This window comes from Pelobates fuscus, chromosome 1 (assembly GCF_036172605.1).
Source record: "Pelobates fuscus isolate aPelFus1 chromosome 1, aPelFus1.pri, whole genome shotgun sequence".
Taxonomy (NCBI): Eukaryota; Metazoa; Chordata; class Amphibia; order Anura; family Pelobatidae; genus Pelobates; species Pelobates fuscus.
Window position 1 is genome coordinate 338,370,326 of NC_086317.1, and position 17,371 is coordinate 338,387,696.

At 39.8% G+C, this 17,371-nt stretch overlaps 1 protein-coding gene across 1 annotated transcript in view; it reads right to left on the reverse strand.

The window, feature by feature from the left end:
• The window catches only part of FARP1 (FERM, ARH/RhoGEF and pleckstrin domain protein 1), a 194,702-nt gene that overhangs the window by 159,105 nt on the left and 18,226 nt on the right, over positions 1 to 17,371 (reverse strand). The window contains exon 2 of the mRNA XM_063425621.1: positions 3,618 to 3,817. Within this exon, the coding sequence (XP_063281691.1) occupies positions 3,618 to 3,788 (171 nt within the window). The 5' untranslated portion in view covers positions 3,789 to 3,817. The remainder of the gene's footprint in view (positions 1 to 3,617; positions 3,818 to 17,371) is intronic.

Below are 17,371 nucleotides of genomic sequence, written 5' to 3' on the forward strand. Positions count from 1 at the left end.
AGCAAGTGAAGTTCCTATGCGTGCTGTAAATTGTCAAACTTTGCAATGTGGAAGGAAGGAACATAGCCAACTGTAATGTTCCACAAAATTTTAATGTAGTGCTAAGCTTATTCCATGTATATCTATACACAGGGACAGTGGACATTCACAGCTTTGTACTGTAGAAAGCCAATTAGTTGACTTCAACATCCTCAAACCTTGGCATTTTAAGTTAGCATAAGTTCTAGCAGAGGCAGAGCCGCAAATGGTTCTAGTAAGACTAGCACTTTCTCAGATTCCAAACAGAATGCCTGCAGAATTTTAAATGTATTATTGTAACTTTCTTTAGTAACATGTAGTCATGAAATGAAGTTATTGTTCCACTCTGTCTACCACCTCACTATACTTCACTAATTTCCTACATAAAGAAACACGAGGTTTAAAATATCTTTTTCGAGATAAAGAACTAACAAGCAGAGTGTGAGGGACCTCTAATTTGACCTACGTTGCAGTTACTCACCTATCACCTGATTTACATTCACACGGCCACTATATAAGCATGATGTGAGAATTTACATAAATGAATTGCATAAATGCTCTGCTATGGGGATTTTCAAGACATGGTTTAGCCCTGTGAAAAGCAGGCTTAAAATTATCCCCCTAAGAGGACTATTAGTAACAGAAGCCATTTAGGTGCTTAAACAGAACAGCCCCCCCCCCCCTCCCCCCCAGCTTCAGAGTCTCCTTTAGAGGTGGCCACAGGTGTGTATATATAGGAGGAGTTTATCAATAGTGGTCACTTTTATTATTTTTTCCAGCTAGCACAGTCATCAGCAATAGTGAGTATACCCATTTTAGCACCAACACATTAACTATTTAGTCTTAACACGGTTTTTAATTGCTTTCATCACTTATGTTTGTATACTCACTATGCTCTTACTAGTATTTAATTTAACACTATTACTATTTATTTGCCCCCCACATTTTAGTGTAGGACCCACCAATAATGGGGTACTTTGAAAGTAGTGGTGGGCTTAACAACATATGGCCATATGGTGGAACCAAATCCCCATATTTATGCTTAGTTGGCATTTTAGTAGCCTTCTTTGTTTTTTTGTAGTCTGAGTGCGCCACAACTATTTATTCTCTCATTCCTAAACAGAACAGGAGCAAATACCTCAACCTCCAGCACAACTGAATCTAAGCGAATAATACCAAACAGGCCAGAAGAAGACAAACATATGTTCTAAAAGTTGTATGAGCCTAAAGAATCAATTAATACCTCGGCCCATGAGAAGAAAACTTTTTAGAGGCTTAAATTACCAAAGAAACACAAATCTAAGACTACCCCTCACATTATTCCCATCGGGGGAGGGGGGAGAGAACACTGCCTCCTAAACCCCAAAAGGACAATATTACCTAGTACAGGAAAATGACACTAAAACAAACACAAAATAGTGAAACCTGAAGAGATCATTGAAGTAAGGTCTTTTAAGCAATAAATCATAACTCTTACAAATTGTCAACTTTTGCTTATTTTCACTGTAACTTTTATTTTAAAGGGGTCATTTGTTAGCCATGTACTTTTTGCCAAACTGCTGAATTAATTGGTACATTTCTCTTTAAGAAAGAAAAAAAGAAAAGAAAAACTATTCCCTTCTCGTGATTATCATATGACGTCTAAAAGATTTCCAAGCAATGCGCAAAAGGCTGTCAGAGCCGTGCATGAATGGATTTATATAATTAAAGAATTACTTCCAAATCAAATGATACAAGCTTTTAGTAGATAATTATCTCCGATAAAAGTTATTTTGACAACTACACACAACATGTATGAAATGTAACTACAGTATACTCGTTTAAATAAAGTGCATAACTAATAATAAATGTTAAAGATTTCCAAACAGCAGAAACTAGTTATTTTTTATTGGGCTCATCAACATCAAACAGACAAATATTTTGTCATTTGTGTATTTTGCACTTAGCTAGAGATGGGAAGCCTCTCTTCCCCCTCAAAAAGGTCTGTTTGCTTTTTTTTTTTCAGCAATGTTTTTTAAAATGGCATATTCAATATATTATTTTGCATTGAAAAACAATAGCTTTATGACACCGTGTTTATATATTTAAACATGAATGTTGTAAAACCGATAACATGAAGACTTAAGAACGTTTTTATGTACAGTCTCAAATCATTGCATTCATGTACCCTGAAGACATGCAAATAATGGAATACAACTCAAACACTAAGATAAATACTGCTGGTTTGCATTGCAATTCTAAAAAAAAAAATATGCATTTCAGTATCTAGGGGAACTGCAAGGAAAAACATTTCCGTTTATTTTTATTGTGTGCTCCATCTTGTTTGTTTAGTCGATTGAGTTGTTTCTGTCCTCCCAAAACCTTAAGGCCAGAGTAGCCAAATTGAAATTCTAGTTATTTTGACATTAAATTTGAAACTCACTTTGAATTCTAACTTTAGTAAATAACGCCATTAGTGTTTACCTATAATCTGGCCACTAAACTGCTTTGTTTTTCCCAGTCTTTTCAGTAAAAAGTTGAGACCAACATTCATCATTTTGAAACAATTCCACAGTGCAATTTCTTCTGAGATTGTCAATTCTGATGATCTTAGCCAAGGAGACGAGCGGGGGCAGAGTCAAATGCCACCCTGTCCTATTAACATCTCCTCACAGATGCATTAAATCACTGCATCTCTATGAGGAAAGTCCAGTGTCTCCATGCAAAGGGTGGAGACACTGAATGTCAGTGGTGCACACTGTGCAGCACTGCACCAGGAAACACCTCCAAGTAGCCATCTGTGGAGTGGCCACTGGAGGTTTCCTAGGCTGTATTGTAAACACTGCATTTTGTCTGAAAAGTCAGTGTTTACTGCAAAAACCCAGCAGGGACTGACTATAGTCACCAGAACAAATACATTAAGCTGCAGTTGTCCTGGTGACTATAGTGTCCCTTTATTGTAATTAGATGAGGAATTATTCTCATACTGTACCACTGGCCAATGCATGACTATTAGAAAACTCCCTACCAGCCTTCCTAACTGTCAGCTTCACATCTAAAGGGAGTTTCCTTTCAGTTTATTAAAGTGCCTTCTCTTGAAATATGGCTACAGAGGACCTCCTAAACATCTCTAAAGCACTTCAGCAAGCAAGTGCTTCAGGGATCTGGAGTGTCCATTTAATGGAAACAAATGCTCTTTCTGTTTGGCACTATAAATCAGAAGGAGGTTTAGAGGAGACAAAATAAATGTTCTTAGTTTTGTTATTTTTTTATGTATATGGTTTCTTCAGCTTTTCATTTTATTTATTTATGGTAGGTTGCTTGTTCTCATGTACAGTTAATGTGTTCTTAACATAACAAAAACAAATGAATAAACAAAAAGCAAATTTAGATATTTTCTAAATAAGTTGTGGGGTTTTTTTCAGGCATAATACTTTTATACACAATGCATTTTGCTTCCAGTATAACAAAAAGCCTTCCTACTTTTCCTGCATTTTTTTCCCCCAATTCTTTTGGAAAATTTCAAATTTCTTTTTAATTGAAATTTTACATCTCTAAACATATCTAGAAACTGCTTAGTCAAACCAGAATTTTTAAATTATTTATATGAATAGACTTACTGGAACTTCAATAGTTTCCTGTGTGTCATCCAACATCTGTACTTTAAATGGAAAACACTTCCCTTGAGGCGATGTAGGTGGCTTAGCTCCATGTTCTAACGTACTAATTCCGCCACTCTCTGGAGCACCAAGCCTCGAGCCCGCAGTCTGCTGCTGCTCTGACTCCCCCATATTAAAGAAACCCAGTGCTGCCTTGTTTGCTGTGGGAATAAGAGAATGAAAAATTAAAAATAAAAATACATTAGACAGGTGCAAACAAGATCCTAAAGGCAACTGTTTAATAAACCAGAGTTCCTCATTTACCTCAAGGCCCAAACAAAAACCCAAGATAAAGAATGTCAACAACCTTAATAAACAATCCAGCACAATAAAATAGATAATGCTTTAAACATTGCATCAGTAACTTAATCAAGAAAATCTCATTTGTCATCAATAAATATACTAAAGTTGGTTCATTGATACATTGGTAAAAAGATGTCCTTTCTTTCTCACAGCTGACCCCAATATGACCATAGAAACATAGAATGAGATGGCAGATAAGAACCATTTGGCCCATATAACCTGCCCAATTTTCTAAATACTTTTTTTTTTTAATTAGTCCCTGGCCTTATCTTAAGTTTAGGATAGCCTTATGCTTATCCCACACATGCTTAAACTCACTCACTGTGTTAACCTCTACCACTTCAGCTGGATGGCCTTTCCATGTGTCCACTACCCTCTCTGTAAAGTAATACTTCCTGAAATTATTTTAAAAAACATTTGCCCCTCTAATTTAAGACTATGCCCTCTTGTTGTGGTAGTTTTTCTTCTTTTAAATATGGTCTCCTCCTTTACTGTGCTGATTCCCTTTATGTCTTTTCTCCAAGCTATACATGTTAAGATCCTTTAACCTTTCCTGGTAAGTTTTATCCTGCAATCCATGAACCAGTTTAGTAGCCCTTCTCTGAACTCTCTCTAAGGTATCAATATCCTTCTGAAGATACGGTCTCCAGTACTGCGTACAATACTCCAAGTGAGGTCTCACCAGTGTTCTGTACAATGGCATGAGCACTTCCCTCTTTCTACTGCTAATACCTCTCCCTATACAACCAAGCATTCTGCTAGCATTTCCTGCTGCTCTATTACATTGTCTGCCTACCTTTAAGTCATCAGAAATAATCACCCCTGAATCCCTTTCCTCAGATGTTGAGGTTAGTAGGGTATCAAATATTCTATACTCTGCCCTTGGGTTTTTAAACCCAAGATGCATTATCTTGCATTTATCCACCTTAAAGGTCAGTTGCCACAGCTCTGACCATTTTTCTAATTTACCTAAATCATTTGCCATTTGGCTTATCCCTCCTGGAACATCAACCCTGTTACATATCTTAGTATCATCAGCAAAAATACATACCTTACCATCAAGACCTTCTGCAAGATAACTAATACAAATATTAAAGAGAATGGGTCCAAGTACAGATCCCTGAGGTACCCCACTGGTAACTAGACCTTGCTTCGAATATACTCCATTGACAACAACCCTCTGTTGCCTGTCACTCAGCCACTGCCTTACCCATTCAACAATATTGGAATCCAAACTTAAAGATTGCATTTTATTGATGAGCCTTCTATGTGGAAGTGTAAAAAGCCTTACTGATATCTAGGTAAGCAATGCCTACTGCACCACCCTGATCTATTATTTTAGCTACCCAATTAAAAAAATCAATAAGATTAGTTTGGCATAATCTCCCTGACGTAAACCCATGTTGTCTCTGATCTTGAAATCCATGTGATTTTAGATGTTCAACAATTCTGTTCTTTAACATGGTTTCCATCACTTTCCCCACTACTGAAGTAAGGCTTACTGGACTGTAGTTGCCCAACTCCTCCCTACTACCTTTCTTGTGAATGGGTACAACATTCGCTAATTTCCAATCTTCTGGGACTACTCCTGTTAAGGATTGGTTAAATAAATCTGTAAATGGTTTTGCTAGTACACCACTCAGTTCTTTTAATAACTTTGGGTGGATCCCATCAGGCCCCATCAACTTATTTGTCTTTAATCTTGACAGTTGAACTAGAACCTCTTCCTCTGTAAACTCACATGTACCAAATGACCCATTTGTCTTTTTTCTTAACTGAAGTCCCCCTCCTTCATTTTCATTTGTAAATACTGAACAAAAATATTCATTAAGGTAGTCAGCTAGACCTTTATCCTCTTCTACATACCTCATTTCGTGTGTTTTTAATGTAACGAATCCTTGTTTTAACTTTCCTTTTCTCATTTATGTATCTAAAAAATGTTGTATCCCCTTTTTTACGGTCTGTGCTATTCTCTCTTCTGTGTGCGCTTTGGAGGCTCTTGTAACTTGCTTTGCCTCTTTCTGCCTAATCGAATAGACCAGATTTAACCTCTCTTTTCACTCTTCACTATATGATGGCATCTTTATACCCCCTAGAAATTGTGTTATGCTATTTTGTACACACAAATGTATTACTAATATTGTAGAACAAAAGGGTATTTTGTTGGCTGTGCCTTTATCGAAATCAGTGGATGTAACATTTTTGTATGCCAAAGGAAAAACAAAAAGTGAATTAGGAGGAAAATTGGTAACATCCCTAGCAGTCCTGTATTTGGGAGCTCTGGCTACTATTTCCTCAGGGTTACTGCTGGTTTGGATACTGTAAAGGAGACATGGATTACCTTACTTGCTGCCTAGAGATGCAAAACACAAGTGGTCGGCCCATCTGACCACCTCTGATTTCACAATGCCACAGTGCTGATTGCAGCCAAGACTACTGTATTGCTACAGTGCAGCTGTAATTCCATGTGAGGTTAATCAAGTCACTCGTTCCCCACATACATACAAAATACGCCAGTTATTGAAGATTATTCTATGTAGAGTGGGACATGGGTCAGGTCTCTAAACCAGGTCGCCGTGGCCACTAGAAATTTTCGACTGGCACCTGGGATGTCTGCCTTTAAAAGCGGCAGCGTGTGTGTGTGTACACCTCTTTCTGTGTGTGTCAGACAAAGTGTGTGTGTGTACCTGTTCCCCTCCAATAGCACTTGAAAGGTGAATTTACTCACCTTTCTTCCCACGCTGTGCTTATTTCACCAAGGCTGAAATGATCAGTCTTTATGATCTAAGCTAAGGGAGGATATTACGCATGCGCAGCAAAACAATGTGCCAATCAGCATCTCCTCCTAGAGATGCATTGAATCAATGCATCTCTATGGGAAACATTCAGCACCTCCATACAGATCGTGGAGACGCTGAACGCAAGTGCTACATACTGACTGTGCAGCACTGACCAATGACTCTAGTGGCCATCTGAGTGACTATTACTAGGCGCAAATGTAAACACTGTCTTTTCTCTGTAAAGGCAGTGTTTACATTGAAAGGTCTGCAGGAACAGGCTATAGACACCAGAACAACTGCATTAAGCTGTAGTGGTTCTGATGTCTATAGTGTCTCTTAAGAATTGCATTTTTCTCGTTGAAAATTTAACGTAAAATTAGTTTTAAAACCAGTGATGCAGCTTTTCTGACCACCTCTCGGCTACCTGACAGAGGTAAGCAGCAGAGGGAGAAGAGAACAATTCAACTGCTGCCGTGTATGAGTGTATGTTTAAGTATGCATGTGTAAGACAGAATGATCAGCTAATTAGATGTGCAAGAGTGGCTGAGAAGTTAAGATGTTCTTAATTAGTTATTCGTGCATGTGAGCAACAGAGTGTGTAAGAGTATAGCTAAATGTGTGTGTGCGCGTCTCAAGTCCTGGTAGGCGTAAGTTATGATTACAAGAGAAGGCTTGGTTGTTATTTGTATTCAAAGTAGTATGCTTCATATTACATGCACTCAGGCCTTAGTCAGTAATAAAAATGTTATATCCCTTTTCACTCTGTATAAATACACCATTGGCCAAACAATCAGTCAACTGTGGATTATCTTGGCGTTAAGGAATGTATTGCTGCACACATGTGGTTTTCACATGGTTGTTTTTTGTAGACAGATTACATGCTAGAGCTGAGATTTTCCATATTCAATATTCTGAGTATGACCAATGTTTAGTTCTCTATGATCAAACATGAATAACCAAATATAACACAGGTGAACATATAAAAAAAAAAAAAAAAAAAACCACTATAAGCCACAGAGGTGGCCAGAACGTAGACCCCTATATATTGCTCCCCTAACTATTAGCTCCTATGATGCTTTGCCAGCCTTAACCCCTTAAGGACACATGACATGTGAGACACGTCATGATTCCCTTTTATTCCAGAAGTTTGGTCCTTAAGGGGTTAAAGGACCACTATAGGCACACAGACCACTTCAGCTTAATGAAGTGGTCTGGGTGCCAGGTCCAGCTAGGATTAACCCATTCTTCTATAAACATAGCAGTTTCAGAGAAACTGCTATGTTTATAATAGGGTTAATCCAGTCTCTAGCGGCTGTCTCATTGACAGCCGCTAGAGGCGCTTCCGCGCTTCTCACTGTGATTTTCACAGTGAGAAGACGCCAGCGTCCATAGGAAAGCATTGAGAATGCTTTCCTATGGACTAGCTGAATACGCGCGCGCATTGCCGCGCATGCGCATTCAGCTGATGATGAGGAGGAGGAGGGGAGAGTCCCCCGCCCGGCGCTGGAAAAAGAGGTGAAGTTAACCCCTTCCAACCTCTAGAGCCCGGCGGGAGGGGGGCCCTGAGGGTGGGGGAACCCTCAGGGCACTATAGTGCCAGGAAAACGAGTATGTTTTCCTGGCACTATAGTGGTCCTTTAAGAGTGTATACATTTGGGTCACCCCTGTCCAATAGAAAAATGAATGGTTTCAATTTTCTTTGCTTTTTAAATTTTGTCAGGAACAGAAAAGTAGGCGCCTGTATTTAGTACAAAGGAACGAAAGTCGATGCAAAATTCCATATGTGATCCAGATGTAGTTTCACAGTTGCATTACAGGATATTAGGATGCCCTTGTAAAAATTACCAGAGTTTCTGACAAATACATATACAGAGAACCCGGTTATATAATAAGAACAGACAAGCTTTACAATCGCCAGATGTTTTTTTTTTCCTTTTAGTTGAACCACTACCATTTATAACAGCCCACTAGATTTAGCACATAAAAGCAACAGAGTACCATTATCTTATTTTCTTCTAGGCTTCGCTAGATAGACTAGGTAAAGTACAAAAGGTCACATAAAACCATGACAGAGCAGGCATGTAAGCTACTTCTTGATCCTGGGGATCTTGTTTCTGTCCAGAAAACTTACTAATCACAGCTTTTAAGTTCAACTTGGCACTGAATCAGTGAACAGGATAGAATGTAGCTCTTCTGAAACATATCTAAAAAGCAAAGCCCAGTTAGTAGCATAAATGCAGAGACGCAGAAGGTTGTCTACCCCTGCCCTAGATTCTAGAAGACTACAACTAAAACCTAAGGATGAGGACAGATGTTTATTATATATAATATATTTATTATTTTATAAAAGGACAAGACACACACAAAAAGGTGGTGCAAAGTCATCATAATGTAGAAGATCATCAAGTTGTGTTAATGTTGCTATATGTGCTATTATTTTTTATTATTTTGCGTAAAAGAGAAACCCTCTTTGTAAATTAGCTGTAGTTCTTTCCTCCTACATCCAAATGGGTAGAGAAGCTTTAGCAAAATATCTAGAACTCCCATTATTGAAATTTATGAAAAAGAGAATGAGCAGTCCCCAAAAAATCCATAAAACCTGGATCAATGCTGTCGACCAGTTTTGAGAATGGGAAGCTAGTGATAGGCAGAGTGTCCTCATTGAAGAAGCCAGAATGAAGAGCTGACAGGCTCCTCCTTCACAACTGTGTGTTTTGGTGCCCAGTAGAGATGTCCCGAACAGATCGCCAGGAACTGTTCGCCGGCGAACATAGCTTGTTTGCGGTTGCCGCGGCGGGCGAACATATGCGATGTTCGGTCCGCCCCCTATTCGTCATGGAGGTGGGAGGGAGGGTCTGCTGCTGAATGGCTGGAATGTGTCTGCTGACTGTGAGGTACAGGGTCAAAGTTTACTCAATGATGACGAATAGGGGGCGGACCGAACATCGCATATGTTCGCCCGCCGCGGCGACCGCGAACAAGCTATGTTCGCCGGAGAACAGTTCCCGGCGAACTGTTCGGGACATCTCTAGTGCCCAGGTGTTTATTTTGTTTTAAAGGAGTTTGTATTATTCAATATATTTTCCACTGACAATTGATACTACAGGTTACTTTACATTGGTTATGTAAGTGGCCTCTACACTAATGTATTCAAGTGTGTATTTTAAAACATGCAGTCAGGATCTTGAGCCTATTTTCAGTAAGACCATATCAGAGGTGGTTGTGACATTTTAATATTTCAAAGTGTTAATATCTTTTTGGATATCTGGTCATAGTAGAAAAACAGAAATAGAATTAACATAACATGTTTACTGGTTTTTAATATATTTTTTTCCCAGCAGCACTTTAGCACCTCAAGTATATACACAGGATACATTTACAGTTCCTAAGTAATTAATTCTGTGTAGGAGCATTGATAAAACTGACGTCAATGTCGGGAAGGGGGGTTCTCTCTCTCTCCTTCTATTTTTTTTTAAGTTAACAAAATACTTCTATAAAACGCTGCAGTAATTTTAGGGGATGGTAGTGAAGGAAAATTCCAAACACCATAGCCACTACCGCCATCGGTAAAACTTATGGAGTCAGGAGTGCCCTGATGCTGATTCACGGTACCATGTTAAAAATTTAAAGTCGGTTGCCAACTTACTAGTGTCCTGCCAGGCACCCATGTCCATATCCCCTTTTGCTGTATAGGGCTGTGATTTACTCTGCAAAGCACCCAGCTTATCTTATTGGACAAGTCTGGATGCCGCGCAGGCACCAAGCAGCGCCTAAGCAAACTGTGAAATCATATGTTTTGACATCTTGCTGTGGGACAGTGCCAGGGCACCCCGGTACCATAATAATTAGAACAGGCTGTAGTTATGGTGTTTGGAATGATCCTTTTAAATACATTTTAAAAATGAAAAAATCTTTATTCAGCGTATTTACAACTAGACCATTACAAAGGGAGTCAACTTAATGAAGAGCCACACCTTCCAAAGCTAAATGATACAGACTCGAATACAGGACCATCTCAATTCTGGCTTCATGCCCCGCTCTCTGAGACAGGGGACTGTCCCTAGCAAGATATGCTCGTGCACTGGCGGAATTACCGCGGTCACAGCTGCGACCAGGTCCGTCATTACAGGGGCGCCGGCCGCCCTGTTGACCCATGGGTCTGGGGAACCTGCCAGCATTTTGGTGCGGCCCCGACCGCGCCGAAAAAAAATGCCGGGGCCGCGTTGAAGGAGCCCATCGGGTGACCCATGCTCTTAGGGCCATCTGATGGCAATGGATTTTCTGGGGCATGGTCAGCGCTGTGGCACTTAAAAGGCGTGACCGAGCCCCAGTGATTTATGTCAGAGCTGGGAGGAAGCAGTCACTTACTCCCAGCCAGCAGAGCACCGTGCAGAGGAAGGAGCCAGAGTGGTAGCTCTGACTCCCATCAGCATGAAGCAGCCACTGGACCCAGGGTAAGTCACTAAATCGTTTTTAACAGTGTGTGCGTGATAGAGAATGTATGTGCGTGTGTGTAGTGTGGCGGGGATGTATGGGGTAGGGGGTAGAGACGTATGGGGTGGGGGGTAGAGACGTATGGGGTTGGGGATAGACGTATGGGGGGGCCCCATGGCAAAGGTTTCTAGTTAGGCCTCTGTGCTCGTGGTATGCTGAATGGTAAGGATGCACAGAAATGAAAATTCTGGGCCGAAACCAAAAAATTCAGAATGCCCTTGGCCGAAAAAGATTTTTTAGTTTTTTTTTCCGATAACTTTATTAATTAGACTTTAGGAATTTAAATTAATCTAATATGAAAAAATTCCCTTCTCCCTTCTCTTTTAGTGGTCCTCCCCCCCCCCCCCCCCCCACTTAATGGTCCTCTCCCCTGTCCCATAGTGTTCTCTCCCCTCCTCCCCCATCCCATAGTGTGTGTCTGTCCCCCCCGGTCCCACAGTGTGTGTCTGTGTGTGTGCCGTCCCATATAGTGTCCCCCCCCCCCGTCCCAAGTGTAGTGACTTTTCATGTTATCATTGTGATATATATTCATCTGAATTGTTAATACAAGCATGTCTGTTAAATAATACATCATTAAAGCCACTATCTATACATATGCTGGTTATCTGTGTAGAACAATGTGCAGGTTAAATTAAAAGGGACACTAAAGACATCCAAGACCATTTCATCTCAAAAGTGGTCTGGGTGCAGTGCCCTTGTCGTTTTAACAGCCACTAGAGGCACCTCCCCTGTGAGAAGAGAGTCAGGCTTGGTTATCAATCAAATGCTGCTCAAAGAAGGTACTGGATTGGCAGAGTAATGTTCTCTCTATCAATGGATTGCGAGACATTAGATTGGCTGAGATAACCTATCTTTATGATCTCAGCCAGTTAAGATGGGTGGCAGCACAGCGGGCGCTTAAAGGGAGGGGGAGTGGCAGGCAATCAAACATTTAGACCTTTATAGACCTTTATAGAATTAGGAATACATGTTTGTGTTCCTAAAGCTACAGTGCTCCTTTAAGGCTGGACACTGATATCTGTATGATGGGGATCTTTGAATGATGTGTACATTTCCATTATAATGTTCAGACACACCATTCTCTGCATCATCTGCAATACATATAAGAAAGCACCTCTGTTTGGAAAACACCTTCACAGAACTTTCCACGTCCCTAGGCATGGCAATCCGCAGAACAGTAAACAATCATTTGTATGTTCTCTTTCTGGACATCTGCCAATAACCCCAAAACTCATATACATTTTCTTAGCTGGCTGCATTGACACATCTATGTAAATTAAAGCAAATTGCCAGCTCAATACAATTAACTGAAATACAATACCACAAGAAAAAAAAAAAAAAGACAGAAAAGCAAAAAGTAGTTAGTTAGAAAGTAATAAGCCAGCTGTTTGATAAATAGAAACTATCTCCGCTATTGCTGGTGGCCACTTCTCATACTCACTCTAGTAAATAACAGAAACAAATCTATTAAACCACACTGCTGCACTTACTAGAATTATATAAATAAAAACCAAAAAACAACCAATTATATCAAGTAGTGGTTTGGTGCATAGATGCTATACCCTTTATCTAGTAAAGTGAAGACAGTTGGATGATATTGAACATGGTATTGATACTAGCTACCATATTTTTTTTTTTAAATGCATTGATTTATTTTTAAATAGGTTCTTCACCGGGAAACAAAGCACAAAGTACATCTCATACAGTACTCCTCAGAAAAGCATCACTGCTCATTTATTCTGTGGGAGAAATAAAAAGCAAACTATTTCAGTCTCTTGCCTAAATGAATGGATGCCAAATTAGATTCATGTGTACTTTTTTTTTTTTTTCCTCTCAAAGACTGGAACAACCCCAACCGGCACTCTCAGGTACATACTAGAATAATTTCCCCCCACAAATCTCTGCATAGTTGACCCAGACTGACAACTCCATTTCCTAGTTGATTAGAACCTTACGGGAATATTATCAGAGTTTATCATTTCAGTGGTAGTGGGGAGGTCTTGTATCAAATTCCAGAAGCCATCTTGGATGTTGCAGAGGCAATATGTATATATGAACATATACATGTATATTTATATTGTGATACAGTGATAAATCCTAATTAGGATAAGACATTTGACACACAGGATCAATGCAGCTATCAGTATGCCTCGTATTAAGCTTCCATTTCATTTTTCCTCTTTCCGTGCTTATAAAGAAAATAAATAAATAAATAAAAAAAAAAAAAAAAATATATATATATATATATATATATATATATATATATATATATATATATATTTGGAGGGAGGGAAACAAATAGAGCAAAACTAGCATTACAATTATAACATGACATTTGCTCTTTTATTACACATGAAAAACGTACATGAAACAGTTGTGAGAAGAGAAATAATGAATTGAAACAATATGTGGTGATGAGCTATTCATTCTTTGTTCTCACTAAATTGGTCCATTTAAATTGCATCTGAAATGTCTAACAAATCAAATGTGAGTCTGACTAAACGTGGAAGCATTTTAATGTTTCATGGAGTAAAATCCAACTCCCCCTTTTCCCTTTTTCATAAAGACAGTATCAGAATCCAAGTGTCGCTAAGCAACTCAGTGCTCTTTCATAGAGGGTAAAATGCACAAAAAAAGAAAAAGTGAACATGAAGAGGGTTTCTTTCTTTGCATTTCCTAAAAAAATATAGTGAAAGATTACATCATTATTTATTACTCAGGAAAAAAAAAAAAAAAAAAAAAAAAAAAAAAGAGTATTGAAATGTTCCCACATAATTCAAAATAGTATAGCAACAAAAATAACATATATAAAAAATTTTTTCAAGTTGGTTTCATTTGGATTCTCAGCAAATGGATATTTTTCAAAGAAATTTGCTAAACAATGCCAGGTATAAAATAAATCGAAAATTAGCGGAACTGGCAGTGTTCCAGGGTTCACGCTGTAGAGGTTATAGTGCCTAGAGTAGCACTGTTGTACTAAGGGGACAAAATAGGTTGCATGATTTTTTTGTTTTGTTTCTGTGTTGGTAAACCCCATAAATATTTTTTTTATGAGTTTTAAAATGATCAATATTATCCAGACGCCTGTGTGGAGAGACAGTTCTGTAATGGTGCCAATTCATGAACTTATTCGTGACAGAGTATGTAATTGTAAATGAACACATGACAAGCAGAAAAAAAGGAAGAGAAATCAGAGAATGGAAAAAGAAAATAGAAACACATTTAGGGAAAAAAAAGAATTTTGAGTACACAACCACAAGGCCTATCGTCTATAGTTTTCTTACCACCTTATACCAGATTGTTTTTTTTCTCTTTGTACATTTGAATGGGAAGTTAATGAGTGTAAATACCAAGGACCAAGGTGTTTATTTTGGGGGGGGGGGGGGAGGGGTGGTGTTGGTTTTAGGGACAGTGTGTCTATGTATGCCAGCGTGTGTATGTGATGCATAAGAATGTTTATTAGTTTCAGAGCAGGTCCGTCTCTTTGGGGCAGAGATAGCGATGCAATTGTATTAGTGGTCCGTTCCCTTTACCTCCCCTCCCACTGGCATTCCGATTCTTCGGACACTGGAGTTGGGAGTTCGGTATTTCTGTGTGAAGTGCCATTGGGTTCAACTATGTTGGAAAACGGGGGCATATAGAACCCTGCATTACTTCTTCCTTCTTCATAAGTCACTTTCCTACACCTCCTAACTTTGGTATGTATAAAAGCAGGAGACGGGGTGGGCAGGTCATATCTAATACTTCACCACAGACCAAACTTAAAACTGTTATGTCACTGTCTGGGATCACAGTTACATAAGTCGAAATGGCGTTTGGGTCTATAATAATTTGCAAAGACCCCCGACAGTGATATCTTGGCTGGTGTTCTGGTGGACATGGCAGGCACGGGAAGGCAGGTTATACTTGCTTGAACCTGTCCCTCACGGTCACGGCCATCCTATTCCGTCCAGTATTCTTAAGCTGCCAGGATCCGACGTCAGTGCTGTACTTTCTTACATGCGTGACAGTACTGCATTGAGGTCTATTGAGGACCAGAATCCTTCATAGAAAGAGCTTCTTTCCCTACAGCTGTCACTGACAGCTGGGGGAAATGACAAGACTGAAAAAAATGTAGCTCTGCCTTTTGTTAGATGGAGGAAATATACTGAAACAAAGCAGTCCCCTACTTTATGCTTTATCAGGAAAAAAATAAATAAATGTAGTAGTGGGAAGGTTTACTCATCTAGTCCTGACAATGATAACAATGCAATCTACACACACACATGTTTTAAGATAAGGAACACCTGGTAATGTCAACTGCCACTCTCTGAATGTATTATGATGGTGTGACCAGTGCTTCTTGTTTTATAAGAAGCCATGGATATGGATGAATAAACGAGGCAAGATGAAACTTTTTTTTTGACTGGCGCATTCTGCGGTTACAGAGGTTACTGCTGCCATACACCAGTACATGCCTTTGATTGGTGGTCAAACAAGTTGACTTATTTAAAGACAAATGCAGCAAATGCACATGTCTAAGAAGCACCATAACCACTATAGAGCTCTATAGCTGGTTATGGTGGTAGGAGTGTCCCCACCCAAAATGATTTCTTAGCTGGAGACTGCCTCTACTACAGATTTTTCTCTTGTTGGAAGCTCTCTGTATTAGCGAAGCCTAGCTGTGCAGGCTTGGCTCATTGGCTTAGAGTGATGCACTGCCCAGGAGATATAACTGGAGTTCCTCAGAAAAAGCTGAGGGATCCAATTAAGAAGTCAAACAATTCTAAAGAAAGAAGTGTTGTACTATGATTATATATGTGCTTATGTATAATCTTCATATCTATATAACAAAACACATTTTCTCTAAATAATGTTCTCCCTTCTATTTTTCACTTTCACACTAACTTCTCTCATTGCTAAACATATCTCTATCCTTCTGCTCACCTGTCCCTGGCAACACCATCTTCATAACTTCAACTTTACTCCCCTCCCAATTCATCCCATGCACTCTACACATACCTTTCCAGCCTATCTCCTCCAACTCCTCCTACATCCTCTATATACATACCCTCCTACAAAACTTTCAAATCCTACTCCCACCTTTACTTCCTTTCTAACCTCCTGCTCCTAGCAGCTGGTGAGGTCTCTCCAAAACCCGGTCCCATCTCAGCAAACCCACCACGTACTAACTCAAGGAACCACACCAATTTCATGTTACTCTTCCTCTAAATCCTCCTTCAATACTGCCCTTTGGAATACACGCCTCCACAACCTCTTCATTTCTTGTTCCCTAGATTTACTAGCCTTTACAGAAACATGTCTCTCCCCGTCTGACACTGCTACCCCTGCACTTTTATCCTCTGGTGGTCTTCAATTTACCCACAACCCAAGACACTCTGAATGTAAAGGTGGTGGTGTAGGGTTTCTCCTCTCTACCTCACTGCTCCTTTAAACCTCTACCCATCCTCAATTCCCTCTCTTTCTCATCATTTGAAATTAATTTGATTCGCCTTTTCAAACCCTTCTCTACTAACATTGCCGTTACTTATCACCCCCCCTGGTTCCCCTCTCCTCTTCCTTGACCACTTTGCTGCCTGGCTATCCTACTTCCTCTATTCTAATATTCAATCCCTAATTCTCGGGGACTTCAATATTCCCATTAACCCACCTTTGACCTCAGCAGCCTCTAAACTACTTTCAATTACTCCCACCCATGTAGCTGGCAATACCCTTGACCTCATTTTCTCTTATGCATGTACAGTATCTAATATCTACAACACTCCATTTCCTCTCTCTGATCACCACCTCATATCATTTGCTCTCAAGTACCCCCTCACCAAACAACCTCAGCCTAACCCCCCCTCAACTCAGGAGGAACCTTAATTCTATTGACCTCCAGCAGCGGTCAGCTGATATTGATTCACAACTGCTATCCATCCCTTCCCTCTCCTGTTCCTCACTGGCCATCTCCACATATAACACCACCCTCACCTCTGCCTTGAACGCTGTACCTCGCTCCAAACATGCACCTCAAGGACACGCCCCAACCGTGGCATATTAAATCAACACGCAACCTGCAAAGATGCTCCCGCTGTGCTGAAGGCTCCTGGAGGAAGTCTCGCACCCAGGCAGACCATCTCCATTATAGATTCATAT